At 40.1% G+C, this 18641-nt stretch overlaps 1 protein-coding gene across 3 annotated transcripts in view; it reads left to right on the forward strand.

The window, feature by feature from the left end:
• The first annotated feature begins 2318 nt into the window (after window positions 1–2318).
• UBE3C (ubiquitin protein ligase E3C) overlaps window positions 2319–18641 on the forward strand; it is a 64048-nt gene continuing 47725 nt past the window's right edge. For 2 of the 3 annotated variants that reach the window (XR_013537730.1, XM_020779712.3), the window contains exons 1-7: window positions 2319–2879; window positions 9590–9643; window positions 12926–13000; window positions 13901–14047; window positions 15240–15355; window positions 16353–16510; window positions 18135–18288. Coding sequence is in view for 2 of the 3 variants with exons in the window: in XM_020779712.3 (XP_020635371.3) it covers window positions 2814–2879; window positions 9590–9643; window positions 12926–13000; window positions 13901–14047; window positions 15240–15355; window positions 16353–16510; window positions 18135–18288 (770 nt within the window). In the remaining variant the exon portion in view is untranslated. The remainder of the gene's footprint in view (window positions 2880–9589; window positions 9644–12925; window positions 13001–13900; window positions 14048–15239; window positions 15356–16352; window positions 16511–18134; window positions 18289–18641) is intronic. The other variant, XM_073002891.2, reaches the window with a different exon arrangement.

The raw sequence follows: 18641 nt of genomic DNA on the forward strand, positions 1-18641 counted from the left end.
ACATAGTGCCTGACTGGGACTTCCCCACCTCTCCACACAGCTGACTTTGGCAAGAAGGCAGGATGATGAGTGTCCCCGCTCAGCTGCTGAATGGAGAGGCTGGGAAGCACCAGATGGGCTACTTCCATGATTGGCACTATGAAACTGGTGACAGCAGTCCACTTACCATATGGACAGCCGTAAGTGGACCAGTGGCTTCTAGGGGGAGGCGTCAGTTTTCGCTGGCACCTGTGGTGCCCATATTCATATCTGTATTCCTTGGGATATGAATACTAATATCCCATGTCTATTGGTGACACCAAACCTCAAAGCTCTCGACCAGAGGTCCCCAACCCCTGGTCTGCGACCCAGCAGAGGTCCGCAGCCTATCCAGGACCGGGCCACAGACGCAGATCTCCTAGCTCCCGTGAGTGCTATCGTACGCCTGCATGCAAGTGGATTCTGCCCGTGAGCTCGCTGTGCGCCTGCGCATGAGCACCCCCCAAGCACAACATCCACATGTGCATGAACGAGCTCTGCCCCCCCTGCGGGCATGCCACATCCACGCAAGCATGCCATGCCCCCCAACTGGTCCGTGGTTGAGAAAAGGCTTGGGACCACTGCTCTAGACAATTTCTCCCAGTAGTTTCATGCAGGTTTTAAATAGCATAGAGGACAAAACAGAAATCTGAGAGATGGGCCAATGGCCAGGGTGTTGAATAGCAGTTCCCCAGCTATCCCCTACCTACAGGAAGGCGTACAATCTCCCTAAAACAGAACCTCCAAGTCCCGTCCCAGAGGGACAGTCCAGAAGGATACCATGATTGATGGTATTGAAAGCTACTGAGATGTCCTGCAGAACGAGCAAGGATGCACTCCCCCTGTCCAATTCCCAATGTAGGTCATCCACTAAATTGACCAAAAGCACTCTTGATTCCTTATCAGGGCCTGAAGCCAGATTGAAATGGATCTAGAATAATCCATCTCCAGAAACCCCTGGAGCTATAAAGCTACAGCCCACTCTAAAACTTTGACCATAAATGGAACATTAGACACTGGCAGATAATTATCCAGCACCATGGAATTCAAAAAGGGCTTGAACCTACTTTACAGGGTTGTTGTAAATATGGATGATTCCTAAGTTACAATGGTTCAACATGCAACCCTCTACTTTTGTGGCTTTTCTAACAGTAGCCAATGCTCCTGAGAAACAGTCCAAACCATATATTTCCAACCATTGCGACTGGTCCATAATTATGACAATGTACAAAAAGCAGGGTGCATCATCTGATTGAATCTGCAACTGCAGTTTGAGCGGACTGTAAGTCGAGTCCTATAATCGAATAGAGGAAAGGAGAAGGGAGGGGGAAATGGAAGCTGGAAAGGAGAGAATCCATATACATACTTATGTGACAATTGTTAATTTTAAACAAGAATTTTTTCCAAGAAAGAAGTTCCATTTACAATATTGCATGTATATGGCAGAGTTCAAAAGTGCAGTCTGCTGTATTAAAAAGGGGAATCTCTGTACCTTACTTTGAATTCCTTGGAAGAAGAATAGGATAACAATCATAATAATTAATTTTTATTCTACCCTATCTTTCTTAAAGCAGCATAAATTATTATTCTTCCCCCAACCCCACCTAATTTTAACAACACTCTGGTGACTTAAATTGCTTTAAACAGAATTGTGGGGGGAGTGTAAACAGCGGTGTTAAATTTCAGTGATAATCATTCAAAAGAGCACAGTGAGCAATTATTTAAATTCAAGATCTAATACAAGGCGCGTGGAAAACCGCCGGCCTTTTGAACTTTATTTGAACTACAGCTCCCATAATTCCGTATATTGGCTGCGCTGGGTGAGGCTTCTGGGAGTTGAAGTCCAAAACAGAAAAAAAAAATCTGACAGACCCAAGATTCTCCACCTTTGCTTTAAAGGCATGAACGAAACATAAAATTAGGACAATTCACGACTGGTGTGGGGGGGAAAAAGAGACACCATTCCCCCCCCCCTCCAAGGACCTTCTCTCGCCTCACGGTGTTTGTTGTGAAAATGGACCAAGGGCGGGGGACGGGACAAAGACTTCGGAGGCCGGGCCTGAGGGAGAAGAGGAAACTTTCTCGAGTCGGGCAGACAGGACAGTTCTCAGGCGGGGAAAGCTGGAAGGTTTCGGCCTGCCATGGCTGGGTACCCGGATAGTCCGGCTTCGAGGCCAAAGCCGCGTCGCTCCCACTCGAAAAGCCCGCTTTCCTTCCCCGCCTCAGAGTCCCGCTTGGCCTGCCACCCCTTGCCCGCCTGCCTTGCGCGCGCTGGACGACCGGGAGCGCGCGGCGGCGGTGTGGGGGGGAGGAGGAGGAGGAGGCTGCAGTCGGCGGCCATCTTCTTTCAGGAACCGGCGGCTTTTTTTTTTGGTATTTTTTGTGTGTGTGTGTTTTTTTAATTTGCAAGTGAGGCAGCGCCGAGCTCGTCCTTTGGCCACGGAGGGAGCTGGAGCGGGCTTGGAAAAGGGAGAGACCAGACACCCACACCCGCGGAACGAGCGGGGAGGAGGGGGGAGGGTTAGAAACTATATATCTATATATATTTTGAAGAGGGTGGGGAAGAGGAAAAGCGCTCTTTGCCCCCCCCCTTTCCGAGCGTCTCTCTCTCTTTTTTTTAACCTCCTGAAGCAATAGGAGGGGAGGGCGCCTCAGAGACGAGCATTAGGAGCCTTCTTTAGGGTGGGTGGGGGCCGAGGCTGAGGTTGTCCCCCCCCCCTTTGCCTTGGTCCTCCTCCCTGCCAGCTCAGGAGGCCGGGGCTGCTCTCTAGATGGGAGGATAAGGCTGGGCGACCATGTTCAGCTTTGAAGGGGAATTCAAAACCAGGCCCAAGGTGTCCCTTGGAGGAGCCAGCCGGAAGGTAAGCCCCGCGTGCCGGTCTCGCCTCTTTCACTCTCCCCCCCACCCCCACCCCCCAAAAAACACCTCTTTCTTGCCCTTCTGGTTATAAATCGTCTCTTTATTTTTCCAGGCCTCTGTGGCTATCTTTGGGGGGGGAGAGGAAAAGGGTTTGGCAAGGCAGGCGTGACGAGGGCTGTCTTATCCCAGGACACCCCCCCGGGGGGAGCTCGCCCCTTGTGCCTATATTTTTTGGGGGGGATTTCCCCCACCCCACCCCACCCCACCCCAGGCCATAGACTTGAGCTCTTGCTGGTTGTGTGTGTGTTTTTTGGAGCGGATCGTGGGTGGCGAAGGGTGTGGGCATCCTCGGGAGGAGAGGGCGTGCTCGCTTGCCGTTGTGACTCGGCTTTTCTTTCCCAGGGGTTGCACCGAGCCTTAAGGGTTTGGATAGAAAGAGATCACGGAGATCATATAGTATCATGTTTTGGTTCCGGGAGAAATACGGAAGAGACGCTGAACGGGAATGAGCAGGTTTTCCTTGCCATTCCCTCCAGCTTTGCTAGTGCCCCCTTGTGAGTTGTGTCAGGTCACAAACGGTGGTCACCGCCCACCAGGTTGGGTTAAAAAAATGTAAAATAGGGGAGGAGAGAAGAAGGAGAAATGGGGTTAGGCCTCATGGTGGTGTGAAGCAACAGTGTAGCTTTAAATATATGTTATCTTTCATTTGGGAGGGAAAGGGTTTTCAGAACTTAAATGTCAGATTTCCTAAACACTATGTATTTTATATGGCTACACTGTATAGGAGGTAATAGGGAAAGTGGCTTTATTACATTATTTTAAAAAACCATTTAATAAAATCTCAGGCCAGCTTCTCAACATGGAAGGTCAAATCAGCAAGAGGTGTTATTAGTTCTCTTTTGCTGGGAGGCAGAACCCTGTGTTTTTAAATATTTCTTACCAGCACACTTTTTGAAGGGATGTTTCTGTTCAATATTGATGCAGTACAAAAGGTCACCCAAATGTATAGTGTGGTATTGGTAACAACAACAATAATATGCTGTCAAGTTGATTCCATCTTACAGTGACCTTTCTCAGGGGTTTCCAGGTGTAGATTAGATAGAAGTGGTCTACCATTCAATTCTTTGGTGGGGGGTGCTCTGAGATTGTACATCAGGCTGGCTCTTCTCCCAGGAGGCACAGCGGGGTATTGAACTTTCCTTACCTGTGGCTCCACAGCCTGGAACCCAACTCACTGAGTTACCTAGCCAGCTCTTGATATGGTAGCACTCCATCTATAAGTTCCCCAATAAAAATAAGCATATGCAATAGAAACAAATGATCTTGTAATCTGTATTCTATTCTAAATTAAGTGTGTTTATGGTATTGTGATTCAACAGTGGCACAACTGAAACTTGGCCTCAAGTGAAACTTTTGTTCTCATTTCACTTACAAGCTTTCTGCAAGTCACTACTGTAGTTCACAATGTCAGTTTCCTGTCTGTACGCTGAGAGTAGTAATGCTTATTTTATGAGATTCTTATGTGTGGGGATAGAATTGCTATCTCTCCAGATTAACACAAATATGCTAAAATGTGGATTGAAGTTGATCAAGGATCAACAACTAGTCAGCTGGTTTAAAGTGATGAAGCAGTTTTCTATTATTTTGTAGCTAATTTGCATGCTAAACAAACAGCGTCAGTTAATTCTTTATATGTTTTGAATTTTGATTATTTGTTCTAAAATTTTAAATCTTTGCTACGAACTGTAAAAAAACAGGCCTTTGAAAGAGCATGATGACTGAAGAACAATCTTGTTCTGCAGTTAAGCGTGCATAATACAAAACTAGAACCGGTAGAGAAAAAGGGGCAGAGCGGAAGTAATACCAATGAAACACTTCCATAGACATGTTATGCAACAGTTGCCATGTGAAACATGCAATTGATTGTGCAGTTGCATGCTTCTTCAGGCTCAACTCTGTTGTGCATACTTGATCAGGATTTCAACCATTGTCTAATTGTCCATAAGTACCACAGCATATGCTTTGATATATAGTATCATTTAACACACATTTTCATGAATCAAATGTGCATCAGAAATACATCAAGTAAGTGTAGCTCTTTGTCTGAATTATAGAACAACTGTCTTATTTACTGACATGTTTTAGAGCTAAAAGCCATTAATGCTCATCAGATTACATTGGTACTATTACATTGCTTTATGCACTAGACAGAATACATATTGATTGCAATTGACAAGAATGGCTTGTCCTTCAAGATTGTATCTAAAGTGCTTTATATATTTTGGCATAAAATTATGAAACTAGTAGTCCCACTTAAAGATGGTGCTTTTTTTGCTCAGAAAAGCTGGCGAGGATAATATATTTTCAGTATGGTACTGAAACTACTGGTGGATTTTAAACCACAATCAGGGGCTACGAAAAGTGTATTGTAATGTCATGTGTGGTTTATTAAGATTTCAGTACACTTAATGGCCTCACTTGCTTTTGGATTCCCAGTGTAGTGAATTTAGGTTATAAAGATCTGGTGAACTGATTGGTGAAATATTATCAAAATGATAGTGAAGTATTTACTATGCTCCTAGTAAATAAAGGGTCAGACTGAAACTCAGGAGGCCTGGATTCAAATTCTTATTTGACCATGGAAACTCACTGGAGAGTTTGAACTGAATTTGCAATGGCAAATTATTCCTTGAAGATCTCAGATAACTGGAAAACTCTGTTAGGGCTACCATAAGTGGGAACTTGGCAGTGACTTGAATACACATAGTAACAGCAACATTTATTATGCATTGCTATATGACTACTTAGAATCTGGGCGTTGTTGTTGTTCTGTGCCATTACGTTGCTTCCAGTGTATGATGACCCTATGAACTAGGGACGTCCAAAAGCTCTTGTCCTTCCTTAAGAGTTCATTTCAGATCTTACAAACTCAAGACTGAAGGCCTCCTTTATTTAGTCAATATATTTCATATTTGGTGTTCCTTATTTCCTGCCGCCTTCAGTTTTTCCCATCATTATCTTTAAAAGCATGAAAATGTAATTTATCCTTAATACAATTTATTATGTCCTTCACCCAAGTTGTTCAAAGTGTCATACAGTCTCCCACTTCTGTTTATCTTCACAATAATCCTGTAAGACAAGTTGAGTGTGTCACCTAATGCTGGCTTGAGTTTCAGCTAATGAGTTCCATGGCTGAATGATGACTTGAACCTGGGTTTCTTCCAGCTTAATCTGACACTCTGTCATGATTTACTGTGATGGTCAACTTTTTGGGTTCATTGTCCTGATTAATTCCATTGCAACTTTCAGGAACCCACTCTTTTCCTTTTCCACCTCTACAGTGGTTGCTAAAATTCTGTGGTGACTGTGGGCACTCCATGATAAGGAGAGTGGCAGAGTATAGAGCCAGTAGGAAAGAACATGGACGAGAAGTGACATTTTAGACAAACGAGGAAACAAGGGGATAAATGCACGTATTTTGGAAAAGATGGGGCTTCAGTGGCAGAATAATCTGGAGGTTTTTCAAAGCAACCTTGAGGAGCTCCATGTGGCATGTGGACTACATGTTGCTCACCACCATAGTAGATAGTAACCTTTGCCATTGATGACTGCTTGTGTTTTTGTTAGCCAGTGAGAAAAACTGTAGTATGTTTGTTTTTCCCTTACTTTTCCCGCAAGGCCAGGAGCCAAACTACAGTACCCTTATTGTTGTCCCAGCTAACAGCTATTGCCATAATGAAATATAGGTTATTATCAGTTGTCATGGTACTGTAGAATGACTTGACCTAAATTAATGAGGATGTAAATTGTCATCCCAGTTTCTGCAGATTTTCCAATTCACACTGTACATATTCATATTAAAATCATTTAACTTCCTTATTCCTAACTTGTACATAGGTTTGTAGCAAAAAGGTGTCTAAGCTGTTATTAGGACATGCAAGTCAGCGTAGCTCCCACAGGCCCCATTGCAGACTGATTTAAATTTACCTTTTCTTTCTGTCCTTTGCATATCCTTGTGTAAATCACTACTTAAATTAAGTTTCCCATGTTATATTTCATACAATCAGTGTAAAAATGTGCATACAGTGGGGTCTTGACTTGAGAACCTAATCCGTATTGGAAGGCGGTTCTCAAGTCAAAAAGTTCTCAGGTCAAATCTGCATTTCCCATAGGAATGCATTGAAAGCCATTTGATCCGTATCTGCTCTTTTCCGTCCATAGAAACTAATGGGAAGCTGCTATTCTGCCTTCGACCACTAGAGGGGGATATTTTGTTTCTTTTTTTCTTAGGTCAAGAAAGGTTCAGGGAAGGCAGGGAAAATACAGTCCAGGCAGTACCAGGCAGTCTGAACTCTGAAGACTCCCAATCCAGTCTCTAAATGCTGGGAGGAGTGAGGAAGCAGACAGGCACCCTTTTCACTGGCCAACAGTTAACTGAAAGTTCAAATTTTGCACTTTCCCTGCCTCCCACGTGGTTTTTTTCAGTTCTTAACTCAAATCTAAGTATGTAAGTCAAGTCAATATTTTCCTATGAGAGTGGTTCTTAAGTCAAAATGTTCTTAACTCGAGCCGTTCTTAAGTCAAGACCCCACTGTACTTAGTGGTTGCAGTGACATTCAAAATCAATTAGTTTGCAATTAAATAAAGTCTATTATTTGGGAGCATGTTAACTTGTGATCCTGCCTGGGAATTGGAATTTGCTTGAGAGGCTGTACTCTTAGGCTGAAAGGTAAAATCAGTCAGGCATCAGAGGTAGATTGTTTTCAGTTATGACTACCTGGAACTGGAACTCTACTCCCTGAATTACTCTTAGTATCAATTTTAGAGAGAACTATAAAAACTCATCTTTTTTTTACTTTCATTCCTTTAAGTTTAAGCTGTGTCAAGAAAATATGCACTTTGTTTTCTTCTTTCCTTTGGTGTATTTTATTTTAACTACACTATTTTTATTTGATTAATTGAACGTCCTGTTGCTAACTGTTCCATAGAGTTTGAGTTTTACTTATACTGTTCATTATATTATGCAAACCACCTTACAAAGGACTTGGTCCTACAACCAGTACATAAACAATTAAATAAATACCTGCATAAATTTAAACAATGCATGTGTTTTTAATAGGACTCATACTTACATACTTCTAAAGGACTTCCATTGTTTTAATTGCATTCATTACTACTGAATAGAGATGGGCACGAACTGCAGTTCAGTGGTTTGGCTCAGAGCCCACACAGGGATTCCGTGGGCATGGCACACTCCCCTCTCCTGCCTCCTCCGTGTATTTGCCCATTCCCCAGCTGAAGCACATTTCTCTCTGACTCCTTAGCACTATGGCCTACTCAATTATTGCAGATCTCTTTCCTCCTCTGCCTCCTCCAGCAGCTGCCTACTCAGAGTTGTGCGCTTCCCTCCCCCCCCCCTTTGTCTGAGTGGGTGGCTGCCAGAAGAGGCAGAGGAAGGAAGCATGTGCTGTGAATGGATGAGCAGGTGAGTTCACAGAGGAGACAGGACAGGGCACTGTGCTGCGCCTATAGAATACCTTTTTCAGTGGCACACTGAACTGGACCGAACCACTGAACTGTGACTCATACCCATCTCTAACTTCTCAGTAGGTTTCATGCATAGCCCAGATACAGAGGCATGGGAATGTATGGACAATTCTGATATAAATGTTAGGAATGGGAATTTATGTACATATTATCAAACTGTGTTGTCAATAGAGCTACAATGAATATGCACTCTGTGATTGTAAGAAATAAAACATACAAAACTGACTGTGACTCAGCAGTAGTAATGAGATTGCAGATTTCTGTGGTATTCATCAGTTTAAGGATTGGCTATTATTAGGGCTTGTTGATTTTTTTTTTAGAGATGATGGACCTTCTAGAAAGCAATGACATTTGATCAGCTCTTTTCTGTTACCAGTGTATTTGGAAATAAAAAGGCAGCTGGATAAATAAACATGCACTTTGTAGTGGAAGTGATTTTCTGAAATTTCCTAAAAAGCAAGACTAGTGATCACCAAAGCTTCCTTTAAAACAAATGAACTGTCCAGTCTTTCCACCCCACTCCACCAGTCTTATCCACCAGTATAAATGTTTACTTCTGCTTTGTAGGCTGTACTAAAAATATTAAGTATTTGGATTTACCCACTTTTATCTGGGAAAGTATTGTAAGGATGCCTAGGTCTCGTTAGGAAACAAATTTGCTGGGTTTGAAAAAGTACATTATTTACTTTATCCATATAATAAAATCAAATAAAGTGACCAAAATCTTCCAATGTTATATTAAAGGGATCTTTTGGGGTGAATCTTTCACATGTTGTTAACTCAGTTGGACAAGGATGGCTGCCCTGCCCCCCCTCCAGAGGTGATTATCATTTATTCATGCAGATTTATTAAGCAGTTAGATCTATTAGCCAACATCAGGGCAATATACATCAGTTAAAACCTAATATCAATTTGAATGGAAACAAGAATCTCATACATCTGTTTGTAATTGAGGTCTTGAGATAGAATGTATTAAGACAGGTGGTGTTTATGTGTTGATACTGTTAATGTGTCAAATTGATAGTTGTGGATCCAGATCTTTAAAAAGAGAAGAGGCATGTACATATTGTATATTATAGACCATATTTCAGTTTAGGAAGACTTATCTTTACACAAAACTTCATAAGCACTTGTTTAGAAGCACTGTATTATGTTCTTTTCTAGGAGGAAAAGGCATCTCTTTTGCATCGGACTCAGGAGGAGAGACGGAAACGAGAGGTATGATCCAAGTGGAGCCTTACAAAACAGAAGCTATCAGTTGAAATTAATTCTGTGTGATAAAAAGTAGAATGAAAAAAAAATCTTATGGAATGAAAAACCATACCAACGAACTTAAAACCACCGTTTCTGATCCTGGTTAAAGTGCAAACTTCCTTTGCATTACCTGTGCTAACCTTCCACAGAACTGTTACTTGGCCCTACATAGGAAGCTGCCTGTGTTCCGTCCACAGTTGTCCAGAGTGCTTTGCACCAGCTTTCCAGGAGTCAGAAGACAGCTGCCTTTCCCACCCCTGCCTTAAGATCCTAGTGACAGAATCTGGGATTTTTGTGTGTGCAAAGTACATGCTCTCTTATTGAGCTTTTCAGCGTGCTTCAGCTGAAGCAAACTATTAGGATAAGACTCTGTGGTCTGATAATGTGATCTTACCTTTTTCCTTGATCAGTCTAGTGTGTTATTTTCATTTTTATGTTTGTTGAATTTTCAGAGGCATGAAAGGGCAGGCTTTCTTTAGTTGTTTGATTTTTGCACAGAATTCTTATTTTGCTAGAATTGTTTGTGCAAGTGTGTTGTCTTAAAATCCCTAAAATGATCTTGACTCACCAGCAGAAACATCAGTTTCATCCTGATTCACACCTTTTGTTTGACTGTCAGCGTAACATGTACCACGTCATTGTTTTCAAAGATTTGCTTAAATACATTTTGTGATTCAGCAGCTATGGAGATGCAGTTATGTGGAGAACTATCTGTATTTCAGAGAGTACTTTTGTTGACCTGTGGAATGAATGTTTGTACACTTATTGCTTGCACTACATGGCATGAAACCCCAACTGTCATTATCCTACTAACTTGTTTAGCTATATTTACTATTTATTTAAAATATCCTGTTTCCCTGAAAATAAGACCTAACCTGAAAATAAGCCGTAGAATGATTTTTCAGGATGCTCGTTATATAAGCCCTACCTCAAAAATAAGCCTAATTAAGTGAAACCTCGCTCTCCACCATTGTGCAGCAACCAGATGACATGACTGTATTTGAATAAATGTAGATTGTTGTACATGGGAGAAAAAAATCCCCTGAAAATAAGCCCTAATGCGTTTTTTGGAGCAAAAATTAATATAAGACCCTGTCTTATTTTTGGGGAAACACGGTATTTTTATGCTACTTTTTTCCTTTAAAAGGACTCAAGGCAGCTTACATGTTTAAAAGATAAAAACAATGAATATACAAAGGCAGTTAACATTGTTAAAAGACAATATTAACTATGTAAATTCTGTGAGTACCAGCCTTGCAGAAAATGACTAGCAAATAGTTATCCATGAAACATTGGCACAGAAAATGTGCATAATAAACAAGCCACTGTATTTATAGAAATATATACATTTTTCCCCCTTTTGAAGATACATCTTATCTCTATATTTTACAAATTTTATGAAATGAAAGAACATATCTGTCGAGAATAAATTCAAACAGAGCTTTAAAAAGGAAATGAATATAGTGCTCTTGCATCATTGACCTCCAGTTTCAAACATTTGCAATTATGGGTCACTAATTGACAATTATGTATTCTTGGATGAAACCTAGGCCTATAGAGCAGAACATAACTGTCTCATGTTGTAATTCAACTGTGTTATGGAAAATCAGCAGCTGTTTCTGACGCGAGTCCAAACTGAAAAAAAAACTTTCTGTTTTCAGAGTTATAGATATTCTTTTCTCATTTGTTGTCAAGTATTTTCATGTAAAACTTCTTGATTCTGTTGATAGCATTTTTTTTCATTTAACTTGCTAATGCAGATGCATAGTACTGTGCACAAATATGAATTTTACTCATAGTGGATAAAAATCAGTAATTTTTAAAAAATAAATTGAATTGATTTAAATAATTTTAATCACAATTTAAATTAAAAATGATTTTAAAAAAATTTAAATAGTCAAAAAAATCTGATTTTTTAAACCATGATTTAAATTGTGATTTGAATCAAATCCACCCTGATTCTGCCTCAAGAAACCCAGATTAAATTCTGAGGATTCCATATGACTTTGCATGATTTATTCTAATAACATTCATTCTATGAACATTTTAGCAGCTTTTATTCAACATTCTGAATAGAGTCTGGGGCAAGAAAGTAACAATGGACTCAAGTTGCTATTAGTGGATGAGAAAAGCAGGGAGCTCTACCAGATGTTGATGCATGTTGTGATTTCTGAAACTAGAACCCTTTCCAAATTCCATTTGTTTTGAGTCTTCAGCATAAAGGCTAGGAATATTTTTTTAAAAAAGAAATCAAACTTCTTATTTTGACAAATCATCCAAGAAATGCCTGATTACCTTACATGATAGGCTTCTTATGAATATAGCAGCCTCAGCAGTTCTGAGAGTTGTAGCCCAAAAACATGAATGTGCACATTTCTGATCCATATGATAGCAGAGGTTCTGGTGATAGAAGAAGGCAGTAGTGTCAAGTCTAAAATAAGTTGCTTTTAATAGCCAGTAAGATATTTTATTTGTGAACTGCTTAAATTTTAATAGTATAGAAATATTCTATACAGAAAAATTGTATGTGCATGTGTATGTATCTGACACTAGTATTTTTGAACCCTACCCATGATTGGATTCTCAATGCTACAGTCGTGCCTCGCTTTAGGATTGCCCCGCATTACGACGAAACCACATTACGACGATCTTTTTGCAATTGCAATTGCGATCGCAAAACGATGGTCTAAATGGGTGTTTTTCGCTTTGCAATGATCGGTTTCCTGCTTCGAGAACCGATTCTTTGCAAAACAACATTTTTTAAACAGCTGATCAGCAGTTTCAAAATGGCCACCGGGTAAACAAAATGGCTCTCCGCTATTTTCTGGGACGGATTCCTCGCAAGACAGGCAGCGAAAATGGCTGCCCTATGGAGGATCTTCGCTGGACGGTGAGTTTTGACCCCATTGGAATGCATTGAAGGGGTTTCAATGCATTTCAATGGGGTTTTTTCACATTACGATGTTTTCGCTTAACGGCGATTTTCCTGGAACGGATTATCGTCGTTAAGCGAGGCACCACTGTATTTTTCAGTCCAATTTACTTGGACAATTCTGCTCTTTTCTGCTCCAAAACCCACTATTTTTTTTTCCTTTGTTGTTATCAAAGAATTAATACATATATGAGGAATGTTTTCTGGTATGTCCGTTTTTTCAGTGGATTCATGGGTGTGTTTCTTGTCGTTGCTTTGCACTGTTAGCTACAGTGCAGCAAATTTTTATTTTGACCTTTGTTTTGTTTCCTTAGGAAGAAAGGAGAAGACTGAAAAATGCAATAATCATCCAGTCCTTTGTACGGGGGTACAGGGACAGAAAACACCAAGTAGGCCCTTTTATGCAGTTATCTTTTCTTAAATCTGTTTTTGAAATTGTATGATGGATTATCATAAATGTTGTCTTAATGGTTGTCACTGTCATTATTCTGACTTTCTTTTTGCTGAGCTTCCCAGCATGTAATACCAGTGCAGCAGTTCTTTTGTTCCAAGCACAATGTGCATGTTTTGGTGCTCTTCTGAGCATCCAGTCCTGCTGCAGTATATATGAAGTGCAGTTTCCAAGCCATGCACAAGGGCTTTCTCAGAGTTTGCTCCCAAGCTTTGGAATGGGCTGCTGGGTGATCCCCTTCCTTTTTGTCCTTCTGTCATCAAAGGTCTTCTTTTTCCAGGAAGGCTTTTAAGTAGTAGGTGGTTGGTTTTTTTTATAGAAATGCTACAGTTACTGCCTTTTAGATGTTTAATGTTTTTGGAAGTGTTTTAAAAAATGTTTTTAAGTTGTGGTTTTAATGTTGAAAAATGTTAAGTCTTTTTATATAAATTTTATGACATTTAAAAATTTGTAATTGTTGTATGGTTTTAATTGTGAGTCTCCTTAGCTTCCTTATGGAGAAAAAGATAGAATATGAGTAAGAAATAAATAAATAAAACCAGATATAAATGTATTCCAGTAGTTTTATTATCAGATTACTGGTGAATGGATCACAGTATCAGTGCTGTGCCTGTTAATAACAAGTACATTCACCACCCCCCAAGGTGATAATGGGCCCCATCATTCAGAATTTTTGTACCCTTTGCACCATCTTGATATATTTGAGGAATTTCACACAACTGTTCTTGTGTAGTAATACAACCCACATAATTGTTTTGGGGTACGTTAAAATCCTGCTTGAGTGTCCTGATCTCTGAGACTAAATTTCATTAACTTTATGTTTTTTCTCTATTTTAAGTATTCCATTCAGAGGAGTGAGTTTGACCGCTATGCTAATTTAGCACAGTCTGGAGGAGGTTTCTCCACTGCCAATGGAGCAAATCTGACACTCTTAGTTCGCCAGCTTCTGTTTTTCTATAGGCATAATGAGGATTCCAAACGTTTGGTAAGTCCTCAGCTTTCATTAAGGAAGCTTATTCTTTTTTTTTTTTACAAGTTTTAAGTAATGTAATGTATTATTTATGCTTCACTAATCAGTAGTATAGGAATAGCTTAGTTTCTTGTGTGTACTCGTGATGATGTATTTTAATGTGTTTTAATTTTACTGTTTATTGTTTGTTTAATGTATGTTTTAATTTGCCTTTAAACTGCCCAGAATAGTACTCCTGAACTAATAGGGCGGCCAATCAATCAGGTGGAGAAATCAGACTTGTGCAAAGTTTCTTCTCTTTAAGTTTTAACACTTTGTGTATAATACAAGTGCTTTATGCACCCTAAGGGGCAATGTTGTTGGAAAATGGCTTGATTCATGGGAATCATACATAGGCTATTGGGACGTTTGTTGGGATATTGCATTGCCCCTTTCTCTCTGAATTCTCTAATGTTCTTCAGTTCACAGTTTTGTAAATAGAAGCTTGCCACAATATCCACATTGGGCTATGTTGTCCTCCCCAGATTGTGATTTGCTCAGTTTAGTTGTTCCTTCTGAATCAGGACATTAGAGAGGGACTCTTTGTGTGAATGAACTATGTCCTACACTATGTGAGTCTTAGGTACTTAATTGATGAAGTGTCTTTTCTTGTATTGCTCAGTTTCTACTTCTCCCTGAAGGGAGCTTAGACTGGCTGCTTTGCCCCATTGGACCTTTAAAATAGATTTAACTTAATAGTATAGAATCATAGAACTATAGTGCTGGGAGGGCCCCCTGAGTCTTCAGGTCCAGTCATCTACCAAAGCAGGAAATCCACAGTAAAGCCTCTTTGATAGATAGCCATTTAATCTGTCTGCTTTATATACATAGCTATACCTTTTCCCTGGAGGTGTAGGTTTGGCTTTTGCTTATTTTTCTTCTCTGTAAAATACAAACATATCTGTAACAATTTTCTTAGTATTTTCATGCAAATTGACAGATTTTGCTTGCTCCAAAGAAAATCCAAGTCTCTCTCGGTTGCACTGCGAAATGACTCATTGAAGCCATTTATACTGAGAAGGAAGGAAGAGCCAGATGTTCTTGTTTTGTTTTGCATTTTTACTACATGGGTTAGGATTAAGTACATTAATATCCAGAGTACAAAAAGCAGTAATATTTCTAAAGCATTTTAATACTTATGTTTATGGATTTCTTTGATTTTCCCTAGATATGGATGTGTCAAAACTTGATTAAACAACATTCTCAGTTTGTGAAGCAACTTGATGGCCCTGACAAGCTTACATGCCTATTTCAGATAAAAAGACTGCTGGGTCTGTGTTGCAGGTAAATAAGATAAACTTACTCCAGAATACACTATATCCCTAGAGCTGGATTCATATTAAGTATGTAGAGCCATATTAAGTGTAAATTAAATTGTGAACTTAGAATCTTTAGCTTCAGTCAGCTTCAGTGAAACAACATGGAGTAGGTTGTGGTTGTGTTCAGTGCTTAGAGTATGGATCTTCAAACTTTTCACACAGAGGGCAACATAATATTTGCAATATTTTCAAGGGCTGAAGAAACGTGTGTATGTACGTGCGCCTGCCCACACTCCTGCCCGCACACACTCCCAGCCACCCACCCGCATGCACGCAGTTCTCTGATTTTAGCAAGACTGGCTCTTGAACTGTTTATAACTCACTACAGCATTAATCTAAAATTATTTTTAACCATAAAAAACGTAAAAAAATGTTCTCCTGGTCTTCCAAAATCACACCCCAAATGCAAAAATTTACGAGAAACAAGCGTTAAAACACTCAATATTTTTCCTTGTTATGTCTTGTTATAAATAATCTTATGCCTTCATTACTAAAGACTTAGTGTGCTATAGATAACACTGTCCCCAATCCTGTTTTGTTTTTATGCCTGTGGATGAAAAATCATGGAAGTTGCTGTGGTGAATTAGATCTGATTCACAAGTTGTTGGACACATGACAAACACATGCCCATAGGTGTCCAGCACTTAATTGCACTGGCTTCTGTGATTCTTCTGTGCATGTAAAACCACAATAGAAGTTGCCCATTGTTGTCTCTAATACCTTCTAAAGTCCATAAGGCCAAAGTGCTGGCACTGATTCATCTGTGGCAGAAAGGAAATTCTGACATTTTACCAGTGCATACTTATTATGTGATAACTTGTATTCTGTAATCACGTATTTTCACAGAGAAGAAATCTGAAAACTAATCCCATTGTTTTCAAATTATTACAGTATACTACTTTTTTTCTGCTAGAAAGGAAAACCTCTGTACCTCTTGTGTAATACTCTTTACTTTGTCATAGATTACTCCAAAGCTGCAATGATGACAGTCTGAATGTTGCACTTCCTATGAGGATGCTTGAAGTATTTTCGTCTGAGAATACCTATTTGCCTGTTATACAAGATGCTAACAAGGTAGCATCAATAATTGAACAAATCTTGCACTATGTGATTCAGAAAGGTTAGTGTGATGATCGATTTGCAACATTATGATGAATTTTGAACACACAATGACAAGCAACTATGTATTTAAGTTTGCTTTCAAATATCACAAATGACAATTAAATGGCTTGGGTCCAAGCTAAAAGACTGTACAGTGGTGCCTTGCATTACAACGTTAATTCGTTCCAGCGAAATTGCTGTAGAACGAAAATGTAATGCGAAAATAAAAAGCCCATTGAAATGGATTGAAACCCCTTCAATGAGTTCGAATGGGCTGAAAACTCCAGTGAAGATCCTCCATAGGGCGGCCATTTTTTGTGGCTGTCTTGCGAGGAATCCATCCCTAAACACAGCAGGGAGCCATTTTATTTACCCGGCGGCCATTTTGAAACCGCCGATCAGCTGGAGGAAAATCGTTGTTTTGTGAAGAATTGGTTCCCGAAGCAGGGAACTGATCACCGCAAAGTGAAAAACCCCATTCAGACCATCGTTTTGCAATTGCAATAAGATCGTCGTAATGCGGTTTCGTCATAATGCGGGGCAATCATAAAGCGAGGCACCACTGTATCTCCCTAAAAGACCCTATCTCCCTTATGAGCCTACCCACGTATTAAGATCTTCAAGAGGTGCCTTTCTCTCAGTCCCATTATTGTCATAGGCACATTTGGTGGGGACACGGGAGAGAGTCTTCTCTGTTGCTGCTCACAGACTCTGGAACTCCCTCCCACAGGAAGCCAGGCTGGCCCCATTTTTGCTGTCCTTTCGCAAGACATTTCTCTTGAGGCAGACTTTCCTCTAAATCGTGGGTCTTCAAACTTTTCAGAGTGATGGCCACCAACGGTCCTTTTGCTGATTTAATCCCACTCCACACCCCCATATTTATGAAATCATAGATATTAAGAAAAGTTTGAAAGCTATAATCTTATTAGATTTTACATAAAGTTTGTGTAATTTGCTAAAGCTAATTGTAATTAATTGATAAAGTACCAGGGCATATTTCAGTTGTGCAGTCAGGTGTGTGGCCAAGTGCATGGCTCAGACCAACCCTGGCACCTTATCAATTAGCTGCAATTAGCCATGGCACGTTAATCAAGGTATACATGAATACCAGTAGGATGCTAACCATTGTGACATTAAATACTGACGCTGATAGATACTTCTAGAAGTACTTGTAACTAGTGCCATAGCATACATGTAGATAAATCTAGTTCTGAATATTAGGGCTGTAATCCTAAACATACTCCTGGTGCAGTGGTTAAATTGCTGTACTGCAACTAAAGCTGTGGTCACGACCTGGGGTTCAATCCCAGGTAGCAGGCTCAAGGTTGACTCAGCCTTCTATCCTTCCAAGGTCGGTAAAATGAGTACCCAGCTCATTGGGGGGAGGGGGCAAGGTGTAGCCTGCACTTGTAAACCGCCCAGAGAGTGCTTGAAGCACTATGGGGCGGTTTATAAGCAGCACACTTTGCTTTGCTTTGAACATACAAACCATGAAAACTTATCTCTTCTTAACATGCAACAACATCCTTTCTTGTTGTTTGCTGCAACAGACAACAGGGCTGTAGTGCTGGAATATATTAAAATGTCTCATTTAATTGCCTGCCTTAAAATAGGCACTTTGTTTCTTTGTCTCTTTCTTTCAGGATACTATAGGTCTTTATATCTGCTAATAAATAACAAGCTTCCATCAAGTATTGAGTATTGTGATGTTTCTCGGGCTCCTATTGCAAAAATACTGTTAGAGAATGTTCTGAAGCCATTGCACTTTAACTATAGCTCCTGCCCTGAAGATGCCAGGTAAGCAGTGGACACCTTTAGTTCTGCAACTGATCTCTAGTAGCTCTTTCTGCTTGCTGCAACAATGTGCATGTCGATAGTACGATGTGAAATGAAACAAACAGGCAAAAGATGACTAGGTCAGTACTGTCTAGGGATTTCTAGTCTTAAAACCGTGCATTGTTTTTCTGTGGGCTTGTTTAGCCAAAAAGTAATAAGACAAAAGAATAAGCAGTAGAGCAGAATTTCACTCTGAAAAAACGGATCAATAGAGTTTTATAAAGAATTAATGAAATGTTATTTACATTTGTGATCTGCTTTGTCATAGTCAGACTTGTAACACGATTGGGTATGAATATATTTGTGAAAGACTG

The sequence above is a fragment of the Pogona vitticeps genome, chromosome 6 (genome assembly GCF_051106095.1).
Source record: "Pogona vitticeps strain Pit_001003342236 chromosome 6, PviZW2.1, whole genome shotgun sequence".
Lineage (NCBI taxonomy): Eukaryota > Metazoa > Chordata > Lepidosauria > Squamata > Agamidae > Pogona > Pogona vitticeps.